This window comes from Colossoma macropomum, unplaced genomic scaffold (genome assembly GCF_904425465.1).
Source record: "Colossoma macropomum unplaced genomic scaffold, Colossoma_macropomum, whole genome shotgun sequence".
Classification (NCBI taxonomy): domain Eukaryota; kingdom Metazoa; phylum Chordata; class Actinopteri; order Characiformes; family Serrasalmidae; genus Colossoma; species Colossoma macropomum.
Genome location: NW_023494787.1, coordinates 47,992,483 through 48,006,360, shown reverse-complemented (window position 1 = coordinate 48,006,360; position 13,878 = coordinate 47,992,483). Strand labels below are relative to the sequence as shown.

At 40.9% G+C, this 13,878-nt stretch overlaps 2 protein-coding genes across 8 annotated transcripts in view; both read left to right on the top strand.

The window, feature by feature from the left end:
• Window positions 1-367: 367 nt before the first annotated feature.
• LOC118804973 (nucleolar protein 58-like) lies at window positions 368-9,732 on the top strand. Its single transcript, XM_036565564.1, has 4 exons — window positions 368-666; window positions 5,888-5,925; window positions 9,177-9,676; window positions 9,714-9,732. The coding sequence occupies exons 1-4, from the start codon at window positions 510-512 to the stop codon at window positions 9,730-9,732; spliced, it is 714 nt and encodes a 237-aa protein (XP_036421457.1). The 5' UTR covers window positions 368-509.
• Window positions 9,654-13,878, top strand: part of pleca (plectin a) — a 215,074-nt gene continuing 210,849 nt past the window's right edge. For all 7 annotated transcript variants that reach the window (XM_036567633.1, XM_036567629.1, XM_036567624.1 and 4 more), the window contains exon 1: window positions 9,654-9,779. In XM_036567633.1, the coding sequence (XP_036423526.1) occupies window positions 9,756-9,779 (24 nt within the window). In that variant the 5' untranslated portion in view covers window positions 9,654-9,755. The remainder of the gene's footprint in view (window positions 9,780-13,878) is intronic.

Sequence of the window (13,878 nt, the reverse complement as noted above, 5' to 3'; positions counted from 1 at the left end):
TAAATAACAGAGTTTGAAAAATGTTCATGCAAAAAAAAAGGAATAAGAAACTATAATTTTTGCCAAAAAAAACCACCTCATAAGTGGACCTAAGAAGGCAAAATTTTAAATGCAAAGAAAAATGTAGGGTATACGCCCTTTAAAGCATGTTTTTGCCCTGTCCGGCATGCGACGTGTCATTTAAAGTGCCCAGGGCGCATTTCTGAGCATCCCCCTGCCATTAGCAGACAGGTTTCTGAGCAGGAGGGGTAAAAGTGAGGGAGTGTATGTGTGTGTGTGCGCTCTGGGAGTGGCAGCTGGATATTCCAGGCTGAGTCGCGCCTCTGTGGCCACTGTGCTTCTCAGCGGAGGAGAAAACGCACACGTGCACACGCACGCCCACTCCTCCAAGAGCTGACGTGGGCTGTGGGCTCGATCCCTCCCAGCTGTTGCCCAGCTGCCTCTGCCACAGCACCAGCTCCGTACAGGAAGAGAGAGAGAGAAAGAAAAGGAAACATTAGCGCTGGAGAATGGATGCCTTGCAGGACTGGGCCCTGGCGTACCCGGCAGTGGCCAGGCTGCTGTGGGTCATTGTTCTGGTTCTGGCCACTCTGCTGGTCTGGAGCTTCTTCTTCTGCTGCTGGGACAGCCGAAGTTCAGTCTCGCCTCTGGAAACCTACCTTTCAGGTAAGAGCCTTGTTTTGCTTCCATCACCTGGAATCAGCTTCACTTGCTTAAGCACTCCATTCTTAGTTGCACACAGCGGAGCTTCAGTCCTTAGCTGGCTCAGGCCTGTCCACACGAGAGAGAGAGAGAGAGAGAGAGAGAGAGAGAGAAAGAAATGACCTCTCGTAAAAAGCAGCGACTGCAGAGTGAGAGCTACTGAAAGAGGAAAAAATAGAAGTGCAGTGGAAAGAGTTTCCTTCCCCATTCATCTAAGGTTGTGCTGGTTTCCAGGACACTGTTTTCCCACATTTTCCGTAAGTGGCAGCGTTTTGCTGGCTCGGCCCACTGAGTGCGGTTGAGTTGGTCTGCCTGTGTGCAGTCACAGTCATATAATTTTTTTCCCCTGTTGTCAGCTGAAGGGGGCGTTTGTAGAGCCTTCAAATCACAGACTGCTGTGTCCACCACTTCATTATAGCACTCAAAAGCAAAAAGAATCTGAGAGAAAGTTACTCACAAAGTCCGAATGTCATTGAAGTTTGAGGTAAATGTAAACGAAAGGAAACCGTGTGCATTGTTTGAGCACTGGGAGAAATACGAAACCAAAACAAACGTAGAAAAGACGGCCTCCCAGTATAGCCTGTCATTATAATTACACTGCAGCTCTGATACGCTGAAAAGTAAAATAAGGCCTCTCCAGCTCTACTCCTGGAGCTTTGAAAGGAAAGTCCACCAAGTTTTCACAATTTCCACATAATTCAGATGTAAACAGAGTCATTCAGAGTGGTTTGGTGTGAAATGGTTCATTGTAGACACTTTACAGTGATGGTGATAAGAACCAGGGGTCGCCATGGCTACACTTTAAAAAAAGATGGTTCTTCAAGGGTACTTTTAGTAAAGAAGGCGGTCCTTTACAGAACCATGAACACTCAAAGAACCATTTGCACGCTGAAAGGGTTCTTTGCATCATGAAATGGTTCTTCGGATTGATGTAGAATAGATCGTTCTACATACAGAACCTTTCCGAAAACGCTTTCTGGTGCTATATGGAATCATATGCAACACATTCTCCATCCATCTCAAGAACCATTTCATGATGCTAGAAACCCATTCAGCATGCAAATGGTTCTTTGAGTGTTCATGGTTCTATAAGGAACCAATTTCTTTACTAAAGAACCATCTTTTTTAACAGTGTACAACACAAATATAGCCATTTTATTTACTCTCCAAAAGCAGTAAACCTACGTGTTTCTTCTGACTTTTGATTGTAGTGATAGATCTGAGAAAAACAAAATTCTTTGGGGTATTTTAAAAGTGGTGATGTAATCATGCTTGGGTATAAAAGTAGCATCAGGGAAAGTAGAGTCTTTTATAAGCAAGGACTGGTCAAGGCTTGCAACTTCGCCAAAAATGCATCAACAAGTAGCTGAACTTTAAAAACACCTTCCTATACGAGTGTTTGCAAAGTTTTTAGGTATTTCATCCTCTACAGTGCAAAACAACATTCAAAGATCCAGTGAATCCAGAGAAATCTCTGTACGTAAAAGGGCAAGGCCGAAAACCACAACTGTATGTTTGTGACCTTTCGCCTCGTTGGAAGTCCAGCTCTTTTCCTTTGTTACAAGATGACAAAATCTCGTAACACAATCCTTACTGCCCGCCTACCGGCAAGCTCAGCACACCCTCACCCAGCACACAGCAGCTACTGGAGGAGGAAGAGTGCGTTCGGTGTTGTAGCCGTGTGGGGAAGACGCTGACCGGACTTTCAGGATCCACTCTGGATCAAACTGATATGGCAGAACCAACGCCACTGGAAAAACAGCCACAGCAAAGTTTACAGCTGCTCGGGAGAGAAGAGTCTGTTTGCAGACCGTAGGACAGGGGCGGAACGTGGAGGGGCAGAACCGCTCTGTCGGCTGACCGATAAGAACAGAGTGGGTGAGCTGACCAATCAGAGCATGCTGGGCTGATCGGGAGGTGGAGCTTAAAGACGCAGGAGTGTTTCAGACAGAGGGTGAATGGAGATGTACAGGATGAGAACAATAATGTGTTTTTTGAACACTGGAGCATGTAAATCTATTCTAGTAGACCCCCAAAATAAAATTATGAACATTGAAAGTGAGCATAGTAGGTCCCCTTTAACGCTGAAAGATATGTACGTTATGGAGCAACATATGCTGTCTTTTTAATCTTTTTCAAGGATGTCCACGCTGATTTCAATATGACAACACAAAGCCACAGTCTGCATGTGTTACAGCAGCATGGCTGCGTAATCAGAGAGTGCAAGTGCTAGACTAGCCTGCCTGTCTCTTATTGAAAACGTGTGGTGTATTATGAAGTGCAAAATAAAGCAATAAGCCAGGAGAGGCCATGTATTACTGTGATTTTATCACAGGAAAGGGTGTTCTTTGGCCCGACTCTCTTTCCCGTGATAAAATTGCAGAAACACACGGCCTCAAGTGGCTTATTGCCTTTATAAAACAGTCGCCAACATAAAATATAATAAAATACACAATTTTTCAGAAAGTAATTTAAGTGATTATTAATAATAATTGACATAAACAAGTATTCCACAAAGAAATATAATTCCTTTAGAGCAGGGGTCAGCAACATGCGGCTCTTCTACTGTCCTGTTGTGGCTCCACAGCAGAATCAGATTTGTAGGTAAAAATAAAATAATCCTCCTTTACAGTAAAATAAAGCTCTGCTGATCGTTCAACACAGTTTAACAATAAATGGTCTTAAACGCTGGAGTTAATGTAGAACTGCTAATTCACCAGCCTTTAATGCTGTAGGTCGGCACGCAGACTGCTGGTCACACAGCAACGCAGACAACAATCTGACCTAGCTAGTAGCTAACGAAACGGCAAAGAGAAAGATTTAAGATGAACATCGATAATTTGAGATGAATGAAATTATTTGTGTTTATAATCACTCCAGCTGGTTTCCTGATACGTTTAATCTGCAACACGAAACTGTCAAACACTAAAAATTCACGAAGCTGAAGCCAGTTTCTCTTTGGAATTTTTGAACAAGAAATTGGTGAATGAGAAGCGACTTCAGCCTTGTAAAAAAATCATTGAGGGACATTTTACAAGAAACTGTTCCACTTTTGGAAAAGTTTCCTGCCAGAGATGCGAGAAAAGCAGCTATAGCTGAGCTAAAGCTTAAAGCAGAGCAAAGTAAATCTGTTTTCATTTATATTAGATTTTTTAGCCCATACTAGTTTACTACATCAGCACATACTGAGACATATTTACAGCCAAGATGGTAAAATGGACATTAAATGTTGTGGCTCCCAAGGTGGTTTGATTTTTGCTGAAAGGACAAAATGGCTCTTCTTAACATTTGGGTTGCCAAATAGAGTATGGGATCATTGCCAAGCAACCATGGACCACTGAATGAGGAGAAGAACGTTCAGTTGCCCATCACTGAGGACTGCAGGCATTTCATTTATGTTTGGGGACTATTTTTCCATGTCCATGTCAACCATGTCCTGCATGTTCCTGTCCACCATAAACTTATTGAATAAAATATGTTTCAGGCCAAAACCTTCTCAAAATTATCATACAACGTCTCGGACATCAGGCAGTGAATTCATAACCATTTCATGTAGTAACTTTCTGTGAGGGAGCTTTTAGAGGTGGACGTCTGGTTCCTATCACCACCACTGTGAATGTTTTGGTAGTTGGTAAGGTTCTTTAGAACAGAACGTTTCACATCAAACCACTCTGAATGACCTTGTTGACATGTTAACCATCTAATTATGCTGAAATGTTGAAAAGTCAGTGTACTTCCCCTTTAAGTCATCTTATGCCAATATAATATCATTTGTTTATTAAATCGTCTTGTGATTACTGGCACAAGCCTTTTATAAATACATAAGTATTGCTTTATAAATCGATACTCAATGCTCATGCATGTTATGGAGTCAGTAGCTTTAAAATAAAGTGTGACTGCTACAAAATAAAAGTTCAGATTGTTGTGTGAGACCAATATCACTTCAGTAACACTACTGTAGATGATGTATCCTCAGTGCTAGTACTAGGGAGTGAATGGTGGACTATCAGGTAGGGCTGAATGATTTGGGGAAAACATCTAATTGCGATTTTTCCGACTAATATCGCGACAGCAATTTAAATCGTGATTTTTTTTATAAATTAAGATTCAGGCCTGATTTATTTTGGCCAGTCTTTCTTTCTTGTCTTGAGGCTTGACCCCTGAGCGTAGTGTGCTAAACTGCCAGTAAGTTGTGGTTGTGATGTCACAACACATGGAGGTTTGGTTGCTTCTGATTGGTCTAACTCACCTACAGGCATTTCATAAACTCTTATTAGGTTTAATTTCCCCTCTGAAAACTAAAAACAACTTTGTTGCTAATGCACACACTTAAAAATGATGGTTCTTTAGTAAAGACAGTGGTTCTATATAGAACCATAAACACTCAAGATCCATTTGCATGCTTAAAATAGGTTCTTCAGACTGATGGAGAATGTGCTGTATATGGTTCTATATAGCACTTTTTTGAAAAGGGTTCTATATAGTACCAAAGTTCTTCTATTGTTACAAGCCTGACACCATAGCAATAGCTTGGTTCTATATAGAACCCTTTGCAACACATTATCCATCAATCTTAAGAACCATTTCATCATGCAAAGAACAATTTTAAGCATGTAAATGGGTCGTGGAGTGTTCATGGTTCTAAAGAGAATGACTGTCTTTATAAAGAACCATATTTTAAAGAACCTTTTTAAGAGTGTAGGCTATAATTTAAAAAATGCAGCTCATAAATTGTCTTAAATTGCAATTTTGACATAAAAAATGATTAACCTTTCAGTCCCACTATCAGAAGCCTTTTTCTGAAATGCTGGGCCACGAGCTCAAGCGACAGGTCTTCACTTGCTGAGGACAGATGATGACTCTGCTCAAACAAATAGCTGAGCTGTTTGTCTTCCCTCTGTCACTCAGTGTTATGATAAAGCCCGAGGCCTGTCCTCCAGCCTCTCTACAAGTCGGATGTCTTAGTGTTTATATCTGTACTGTGTTCGTGTATGTTTGCCTGATAAACATTTCTGCCAGATGTTTCGCCTTCCCTTCTAGCTCTTTCACAAATTTCAATTGTGTATTTTACTGACCTGCCCTTAGTATTTGCACTATCCCTCAAAAAATGTGGTTAATTTTATTGTTATAATGTTAGTTAATGTTCATTTATTTAAAGGCAGTTTTATTGGTTATTTTTATGCAGCCACGAAGAAAACCTCAAAGACGAAGAATCAGAGCCAGGTAAGAAAATTCACCCCCAAATCACGCTGGGCAGATGTTTTCAGCGATCTGATTCTCTCATAAAGCATGTTAGCTTTGTGGTGGGGAGTCTTGGACTGAGAGTCCGAAGTCATTTGTATGCTGTGCTCCGTTATTTTAGGCCAAACATTTTGTTGCCTAGGATTTGCATGCATTTCTATTGACAGTGCCCTACCCACGGGAGCCTCTAGAGGCCAGTAGTGGAACATGACCACTTGGCTGGCTCAAGCTTTTCTATTTCTGCTGAGTGACTTGCAGATCAGAGGTTTGCATCCTATGTTTCACATAAGCTTGATTTCTTTCTCAGTTTGCAATAACTTGAATATATAGTATAAACACTATTCAGGTTTATTGATGAGAAAACATCATCATATGTTTAGTAGTGCCTGTACTGGTGACAGTGCTTTGGTGGGAATAAGGCAAAAGACCTCTCAGGTGTTTAAACCACTTTTAGGCAAAAAATTCAATATGAGTTTTTAACGATAGTTTGGAAAATAAAACTCCTAAATGATTATTAAGGTGGACAAGGAGGACACTTGGAGTCAAAACATGGCAACAATGAGAGATACATTTCAACAATATTATTTGTATATGTCCACTGCTGTAAGTGAGTGAGGAGGTAAGTGTGTCGTTTAGAAAGTCAGTCAGTCAGTTATTAATTAAATCAGTCAGTCGGCCACTCATGAAATCAGTCAGTCAGTTATTAATTAAATCAATCAGTTAATCATTGATAAACTCAGTCAGTTATTAATTATATCAGTCAGTCATTGATGAAATCAGTCGGTGAGTTATTAATCAGTCACCCAGTCATTAATGAAATCAGTCAGTTATTAAGTAAAACAGTTAGTTATTAATTAAATCAGTCATTCAGTCATTAGGTCAGTCAGTAATTCAGTTAGTCAGCAAATCCCTTAGTTAATCAATGAGACATTAGGTCAGAATGTCAGTCAGTAAGCCAGTCAGCAAATCAGTTAGTAAGTCAGTAATTCAGTCGATCAGTGTCAGTTAACCAGTGAGTCATTTGTTCAGTATGTCAGTCAGTCAGCCAATCAGTACACCAGTCAGTAAATCTTTCATGAAGTCAGTAAATCAGTCAATTACTACATCAGTCTGTAAGTCAGTCAGTCAGTACATCAGTCTGTGAATCAGTCAGTACATCATTAGTCAGTCAGTAAGCATATCAGTCAGTCCGTAAGTCAGTCAGTACATCAGTCAGTCAATCAGTAAGTACATCAGTCAGTCAGTACGTCAGTCAGTCAGTATATCAGTCAGTCAGTAAGTCAGTACATCAGTCAGTCAGTCAGTACATCAGTCAGTACATCAGTCAGTACATTAGTCAGTCAGTCAGTAAGTACATCAGTCAGTCAGTAGGTCAGTCAGTCAGTACATCAGTTAGTATATCAGTAATTCAGTCAGTCAGTACATCAGTCATTCAGTATATCAGTCAGTGATTCTGTCAGTAAGTACATCAGTCTGTAAGTCAGTTAGTCAGTACATCAGTCTGTAAGTCAGTCAGTCAGTCAGTATGTACATCAGTCAGTCAGTCAGTAAAGACATCAGTCAGTCAGTACATCAGTCCAAAAGTTAATCAGTCGGTACGTCAGTCAGTCTGTAAGTACATCAGTCAGTCAATACGTCAGTCCATATGTCAGTCAGTCAGTACATAATTCAGTCAGTCAGTACATCAGTTCATTGGTCAATCAGTCAGCAAGTACCTCAGTCAGTCAGTACATCGTTTCATAAGTCAGTCAGTACATCAGTTCCTAAGTCAGTCAGTAAATACATCAGTAAGTACATCAGTCAGTCAGTCAGTACATCAGTCCAAAAGTTAGTCAGTCAGTACGTCAGTCAGTCAGTCTGTAAGTACATCAGTCAGTCAATACGTCAGTCCATATGTCAGTCAGTCAGTACATAATTCAGTCAGTCAGTACGTCAGTTCATAGGTCAATCAGTCAGCAAGTACCTCAGTCAGTCAGTACATCAGTCCATAAGTCAGTCAGTCAGTAAGTACATCAGTCAGTTAGTATATCAGTCAGTCAGTACATCAGTCAGTCAGGATGTCAGTGTATAAGTCAGTCAGTCAGTAAATCAGTCAGTCAGTAAGGACATCAATCATTCAGTATATCAGCCAGTCAGTCTGTCAGTAAATATGTCAGTCCATAAGTCAGTACAATACTCAGTCAGTACATCAGTCTGTAAGTCATTCAGTCAATACGTCGGTCAGTTAGTAAAGAAATCAGTCAGTCAGTCAGTATATCAGTCAGTACATCAGTCTGTGTGTCAGTCAGTAAGTACATCAGTCAGTAAATACATCAGTCAGTACATCAGTAAGTCAGCCAGTATATCAGTGCAGAAGTCAGCCAGTCAGTAAGTAAGTCAGTAAATCAGACAGTCAGTTAGTCAGTTTGTCAGTAAATAAGAGCTCCAAGTTATCAAGCTAAATGTTCTGGTTGGCTGAAGCTGCAGACCCAGTGATTTTCATCAAAGAACAGTCTTTCTTCCCTTTAATGAGGAAACAAAGAAGCACTTCCTCAACTCTGAAATATAATTCAGGAGACAGTTCAGATATGAAGACTTATATTGGCTGTAAACTAATCTTTGTGTTTATAACAGACCAGTGGCTTATTTTTCATTCTGACACTGAAGAATTGGAATCTTTTAGACAGCTAAGAGAGAAGTTAATCGGTAGATCAATAACTGTTGAACACTAATTTAGGAGTGTTTGTAACTGTAATAGATTGGAAAGTGGACATCATTACATTAATGATGAACTGATTAAGATAAAATTACTCCCCGTATTTTCAGTACTGTAGACCCTGAAATATGCTGGAATATATTGATTTTATGTTGGCAGAGATTAATAATAATAGTCCTGTTTTATGTTCTGAATTAAATGCCATCAGTTTTTCTGCCTGATGGAGGAATCTGTCCGAATGAAAAGAGAGCAACTTCCCATTTGTTTACCTGACATCCCCAATCACAGTCACCATCAGTCTAACAAGGGGTCCTTTGTGTGACTCTGGAAGTGGGCAATGGACACGATGGAAAAACACCCACAGAATCCAGTCCTGTAAACTCTTAGTGGTTTACTCAGTATTGCCTTTGTCCTGTATGGTCACTTGCATTTTACTGAGGCTAGTCGCTTTAGTCTGTATCCGTCTATAGCAGATCAATTTAGCTGTTTCCATCACTTCACGAGCCGAATGAACACTCTGATTTCGTTGTTGTTTCAGCGGAAGAAGAAGCCAAAGGAGAGAAGTGTTACTTCAGCTTTGGTTAATGATGGGATTGTGGGGATGATCAATCTGGCGGCTCCGCCTACTCAGGACAAGCTGAAGGCAACAAAAGATAAGCAGGAGAAACAGGTGGAGGAAGCGAAGGAGGAGAAGAACAAGGAGAAACAGGTGGAGGAAGCAAAGGAGGAGAAGAAGAAGGAGAAACAGGTGGAGGAAGCAAAGGAGGAGAAAAGGGTGAAGCAGGAGAAGAAGAAGGAGAAGCAGGCGGAGGAAGTGAAGGAGGAGAAGAAGAAGAAGCAGGCGGAGGAGAAAAGGGTCAAGCAGGAGAAGAAGAAGGAGAAGAAGGAGGAGAAGCAGGTGGAGGAAGTGAAGCCGGAGAAGCAGGTGAAGCAGGACAAGAAGAAGGAGAAGCAGGGGGAGGTTGTGAAGGAGGAGAAAAGGGTCAAGCAGAAGGAGAAGCAGGAGAAGCAGGTGGAGGAAGTGAAGGAGGAGAAGAAGCAGGACAAGGAAGAAAAACCTGCCACAGTGAGGAAGAGGAACAAACGGCACCTGAAGGTCACCATTGCACCGGGCACCATGACCTCCGAATCTGCGGAAGAGGTGAGTGTCCAGGTGTTCTTGCTTTGCAAGCTATGCCGTCATTGTATGCTTACGATTGTACTGCTATTCTGAGATACCACTGTATTACCTGGTAGCTACACTCATTGGCCACTTTATCAGAAACACCTACGGCTGAACACCCTGGTCAGATGACGTTTTGTTGATTTTCTGAGTGAAAATATCACATCGTCTTCAGAGAACACACTTTAATATGGCATTTTTTGCGTATATAATGAACAATTAATATTTATTTGCCGATTTTTGCATATTGGAAACATATATAATGCTGCTGTCAGAAGAAAACCTCGTATCTCCATTTTTGACGTTTTTGAGTTTTTGACATAATTTGAAAATATCTGTTGCCCTTTACATTGTGTGTAAATTTCATGATGAATAAACTAAAAGAAACGGCACAAAATGGCTTGGAAAAAAGTCTGGTTCCATTGACTTACATTAAAAGTAAAGTGTGTTTTTTCCTTCTCCTGTAAAGTTACTATTTTGGAGATACAAGGTTTTCTTCCGACAACAGCGACATATAAATGAATGAATGAATGCTGTGAATGTAATTGTGTATTCAAATGTGCAGAAGTGTGTTCTCTGTACAGGATGTGTTATTTTCAGTTGAAAAAACAACAAAACGTGTCATTTGAGCAAACTTTTGCGTACAACTGGACCATTTATATAAAGTAAGTTTGTAGGTTTCCAGTTAATCCACTGCTGCACCCCAGCTGGAGCTTCAATAGATGCCAACTATACAGACAAGCCTTGAGAATATAATAATATTGGAATTTTGCCATTTTTTTCTGCATTTCTGCATATTTCAGTGGTTGAGATGTAAACAGTGATTCAGAGTGGTTTGGTGTGAAATGGTTGATTGTAGAGATGTCTTTACAGTGGTGGTGATAGAAACCAGGGGTCGCCATGACTACAACACAGATATAGCCTTTTTATTTACCATCCAAAACCACCAGTGAACCTACACGAGTCTTCTGAGTTTGTATATGGAATGTGACAAAACATTCAGAAATCTTTGGGGACTCTTTTGCCTTACAACACCCTGCATGTACCGCTCCGCTGTAATAGATTTTAAAAGGTTTCAGGCCAAAATATTATTTAAAATCTATCAAAAAAAATGTCTCAGACATCAGGCAGTGAATTCATAACCATTTCTTGCAATAACTTTTCGTGAGGGAGCTTTTAGACGTGGACGTCTGGTTCCTATCACCACCACTGTGAACAGTTCTTTCTCTGCAAGTTTCTGTAGAACGGAGCGTTTCACACCAAACCACTCTGAATGACTCTGTTTACATCTCAACTGTTATATTATATAGAAATAAAAAAAAATGAGTGTAATTCCCTTTTCATATTGTTTGTAATGTACTAGCACACAGTTGGAAATGAGGACCACCGCTGACCAGGTATTAATTGGGGGTGGATCATTCTCAGCACAGCAGTGGCACTGACATGGTAGTGTGTGTAGCACATGTGCACGTTTACTAGACCTATTCACTCTGAAACCATAAGGAGCGTTTCAGCCAGGACTGCTTTTTGAACAAGGCAGAGTACAGCACATCCAACAGAGCTCATTTACATTCTCATTTACATATACACTGATCAGGCATAACATTCTGACCACCTCCTTGTTTCTACACTCATTGTCCATTTTATCAGCTCCACTTACTATATAGGTGCACTTTGTAGTTCTACAGTTACAGACTGTAGTCCATCTGTTTCTCTGCATACTTTGTTAGCCCCCTTTTACCCTGTTCTTCAGTGGTCAGGACCCCCATGGACCCTCACAGAGCAGGTACTATTTGGGTGGTGGATCATTCTCAGCACTGCAGTAACACTGACGTGGTGGTGGTGTGTTAGTGTGTGTTGTGCTGGTACGAGTGGATCAGACACAGCAGTGCTGCTGGAGTTTTTAAACACTCACTGTGTCCACTCACTGTCCACTCTAATTAGACACTCCTACCTTGTCAGTCCACCTTGTAGATGTGAAGTCAGAGACGATAGCTCTGTGTTGGTCATGCTTTAGTCCTTCATCAGTGGTCACAGGACGCTGTTGGCTGGATATTTTTGGTTGGTGGACTATTCTCAGTCCAGCAGTGACACTGAGGTGTTTAAAAACTCCAGCAGCACTGCTGTGTCTGATCCACTCAGACCAGCGCAACAAACATTAACACACCACCACCACATCAGTGTTACTGCAGTGCTGAGAATGATCCACCATCCAAATAGTACCTGCTCTGTGAGGGTCCATGGGGGTCCTGACCACTGAAGAACAGGGTAAAAAGGGGCTGACAAAGTATGCAGAGAAACAGATGGACTACAGTCTGTAACTGTAGAACTACAAAGTGCACCTATATAGTAAGTGGAGCTGATAAAATGGACAATGAGTGTAGAAACAAGGGGTCATAATGTTATGCCTGATTGGTGTATCAGTCTTAATTGCACATTAACAAAAACAGTTTAATTCTAAGAGATAAAGAGTGGTTGGAAAATTGTCATGTAAAATGAATTAGGACTGTTTTTAATTTTGTTTTAAACACAACACAAATGTTATAAGTGGATCTCAGGGGAAAGTATAAAGTGCATAAAAGCGTAGGATACGGGCCCTTTAAGACAGACTAGGCCTTATTGCCATCGAACAAGTAGTAGAACTTTTATGTTGAAATCTTAGGCTTTGTTTCAAATGGCTATGTTTTCCAGTTATATGGTACGCTTCATATCCTATAGGGTCCAGTTATTTTTAGTAATTGTGTGATCCCAGACCTGTTTTAAGAGCAAGAGGCATTTAAATGCTAATACCAATCTCATCAAATGCTTAGCTGTGACACTAGCCGTGAGCTGCAGGCAACAGTAGGCCATTAGCAGGAAGTGTTGCACAACTGCTGTCCCAGTTTGGGACATAGCAGCACGTTTCAATGCAAGTCAGTACTTTTTGTTCTTGTGAAAGGAATAGTCACAGATGCGTGATTGGTTGCTGCCATTCTCTGCTCTTTGTGGTGAACTCCACCCACCAGATTCATTCCACGATGAAATTAGACCAGATCCAGGCGCCCTCTTGGAACACAAGATGGATTAGATCGGGTGTAATTCTGCAACAATGGCCTGTAGCTCTCTGTATGCTCAGCTGGGGTGCAGCAGTGGGTTAATCTCAGCGGGAGCTCAGCTGGGTGAAGCTGGCACCGAGACTGGCACGGTGGTGGGATGGCATGCATGGTTAGCCAGTAACCCTCCACTCCTATTCAGCCCATGCAACACAACAGACGAATGCCTCATTCTAACGAGCCATTTGTCTGCACAGAGATGTCCAGTAACCTATTATGCAAGACACTGCTGGGCACGGACACCAAATAGAGGCAAGGAGCAATTGTTGGTTTATATCTAAACTGAAGGCTTTTTAATCTGTTTTCTCATTTGTGAAGCACTTTGAATGACCACAGTGTATGAAAGGTTCTATATAAGTAAACTTGGCTTGCCTTTTACTGCTGCTATGTTATGAAAAAAGGTCATTAAAGGACCTGAATCCTACATTTCATTTTTTATTTTCCCCATCTTAAGTCTAATTATTAAATTTGTGTGTTTTTCGCCCAGAACTTTCCTTTAATTTTAGAAAGTAGACGGATGTATTTCACTAAAAAAGCAAAGAAAACCCACCTGAATGTTTCCTTTTTTCTACAGTAAACGGGTTTTGGGCAGAAGAACGCTAACATTACTGCTACTGAGTGCTGATTGGTTGGTGAGCAGAGCAGCTCATTGGCTGTTCACGCTCACAGACGTTGTGAATGTACATGAGACGCCGTTTTAAACTCCTATAACTCGAGTTTAAAAGCTCTTAAAAATATAACAGCAGAGTTAAAATGTTTTATGCTGTTCTTTTACATTAAAAATGTTTAAGCATTTATAAACTATGATTTTGCTCAAACGCTCCATATCAACCCATTCATTTTGGACTCACTCTGGAGCGCCCTCTAGTGTCCGAGAATCCCAAAAGACATTACGTAGTAATTCTCCTCTCAACAAGCTCTCTGAAAGTAGCCAATCACAGGTTCACTCCGCCCACCTTCCCCATAGAATTCCGATTTGTAGCTAA

What these genes read in the sequence shown, in the direction of transcription:
- LOC118804973 (XM_036565564.1), top strand. Translation starts at nt 510, where the DNA reads ATGGATGCCTTGCAGGACTGGGCCCTGGCGTACCCGGCAGTGGCCAGG. An exon ending in TCTGGAAACCTACCTTTCAG is followed by an intron (nt 667 to 5,887) that starts GTAAGAGCCTTG and finishes ATTTTTATGCAG; the next exon opens with CCACGAAGAAAACCTCAAAG. An exon ending in AGACGAAGAATCAGAGCCAG is followed by an intron (nt 5,926 to 9,176) that starts GTAAGAAAATTC and finishes TTGTTGTTTCAG; the next exon opens with CGGAAGAAGAAGCCAAAGGA.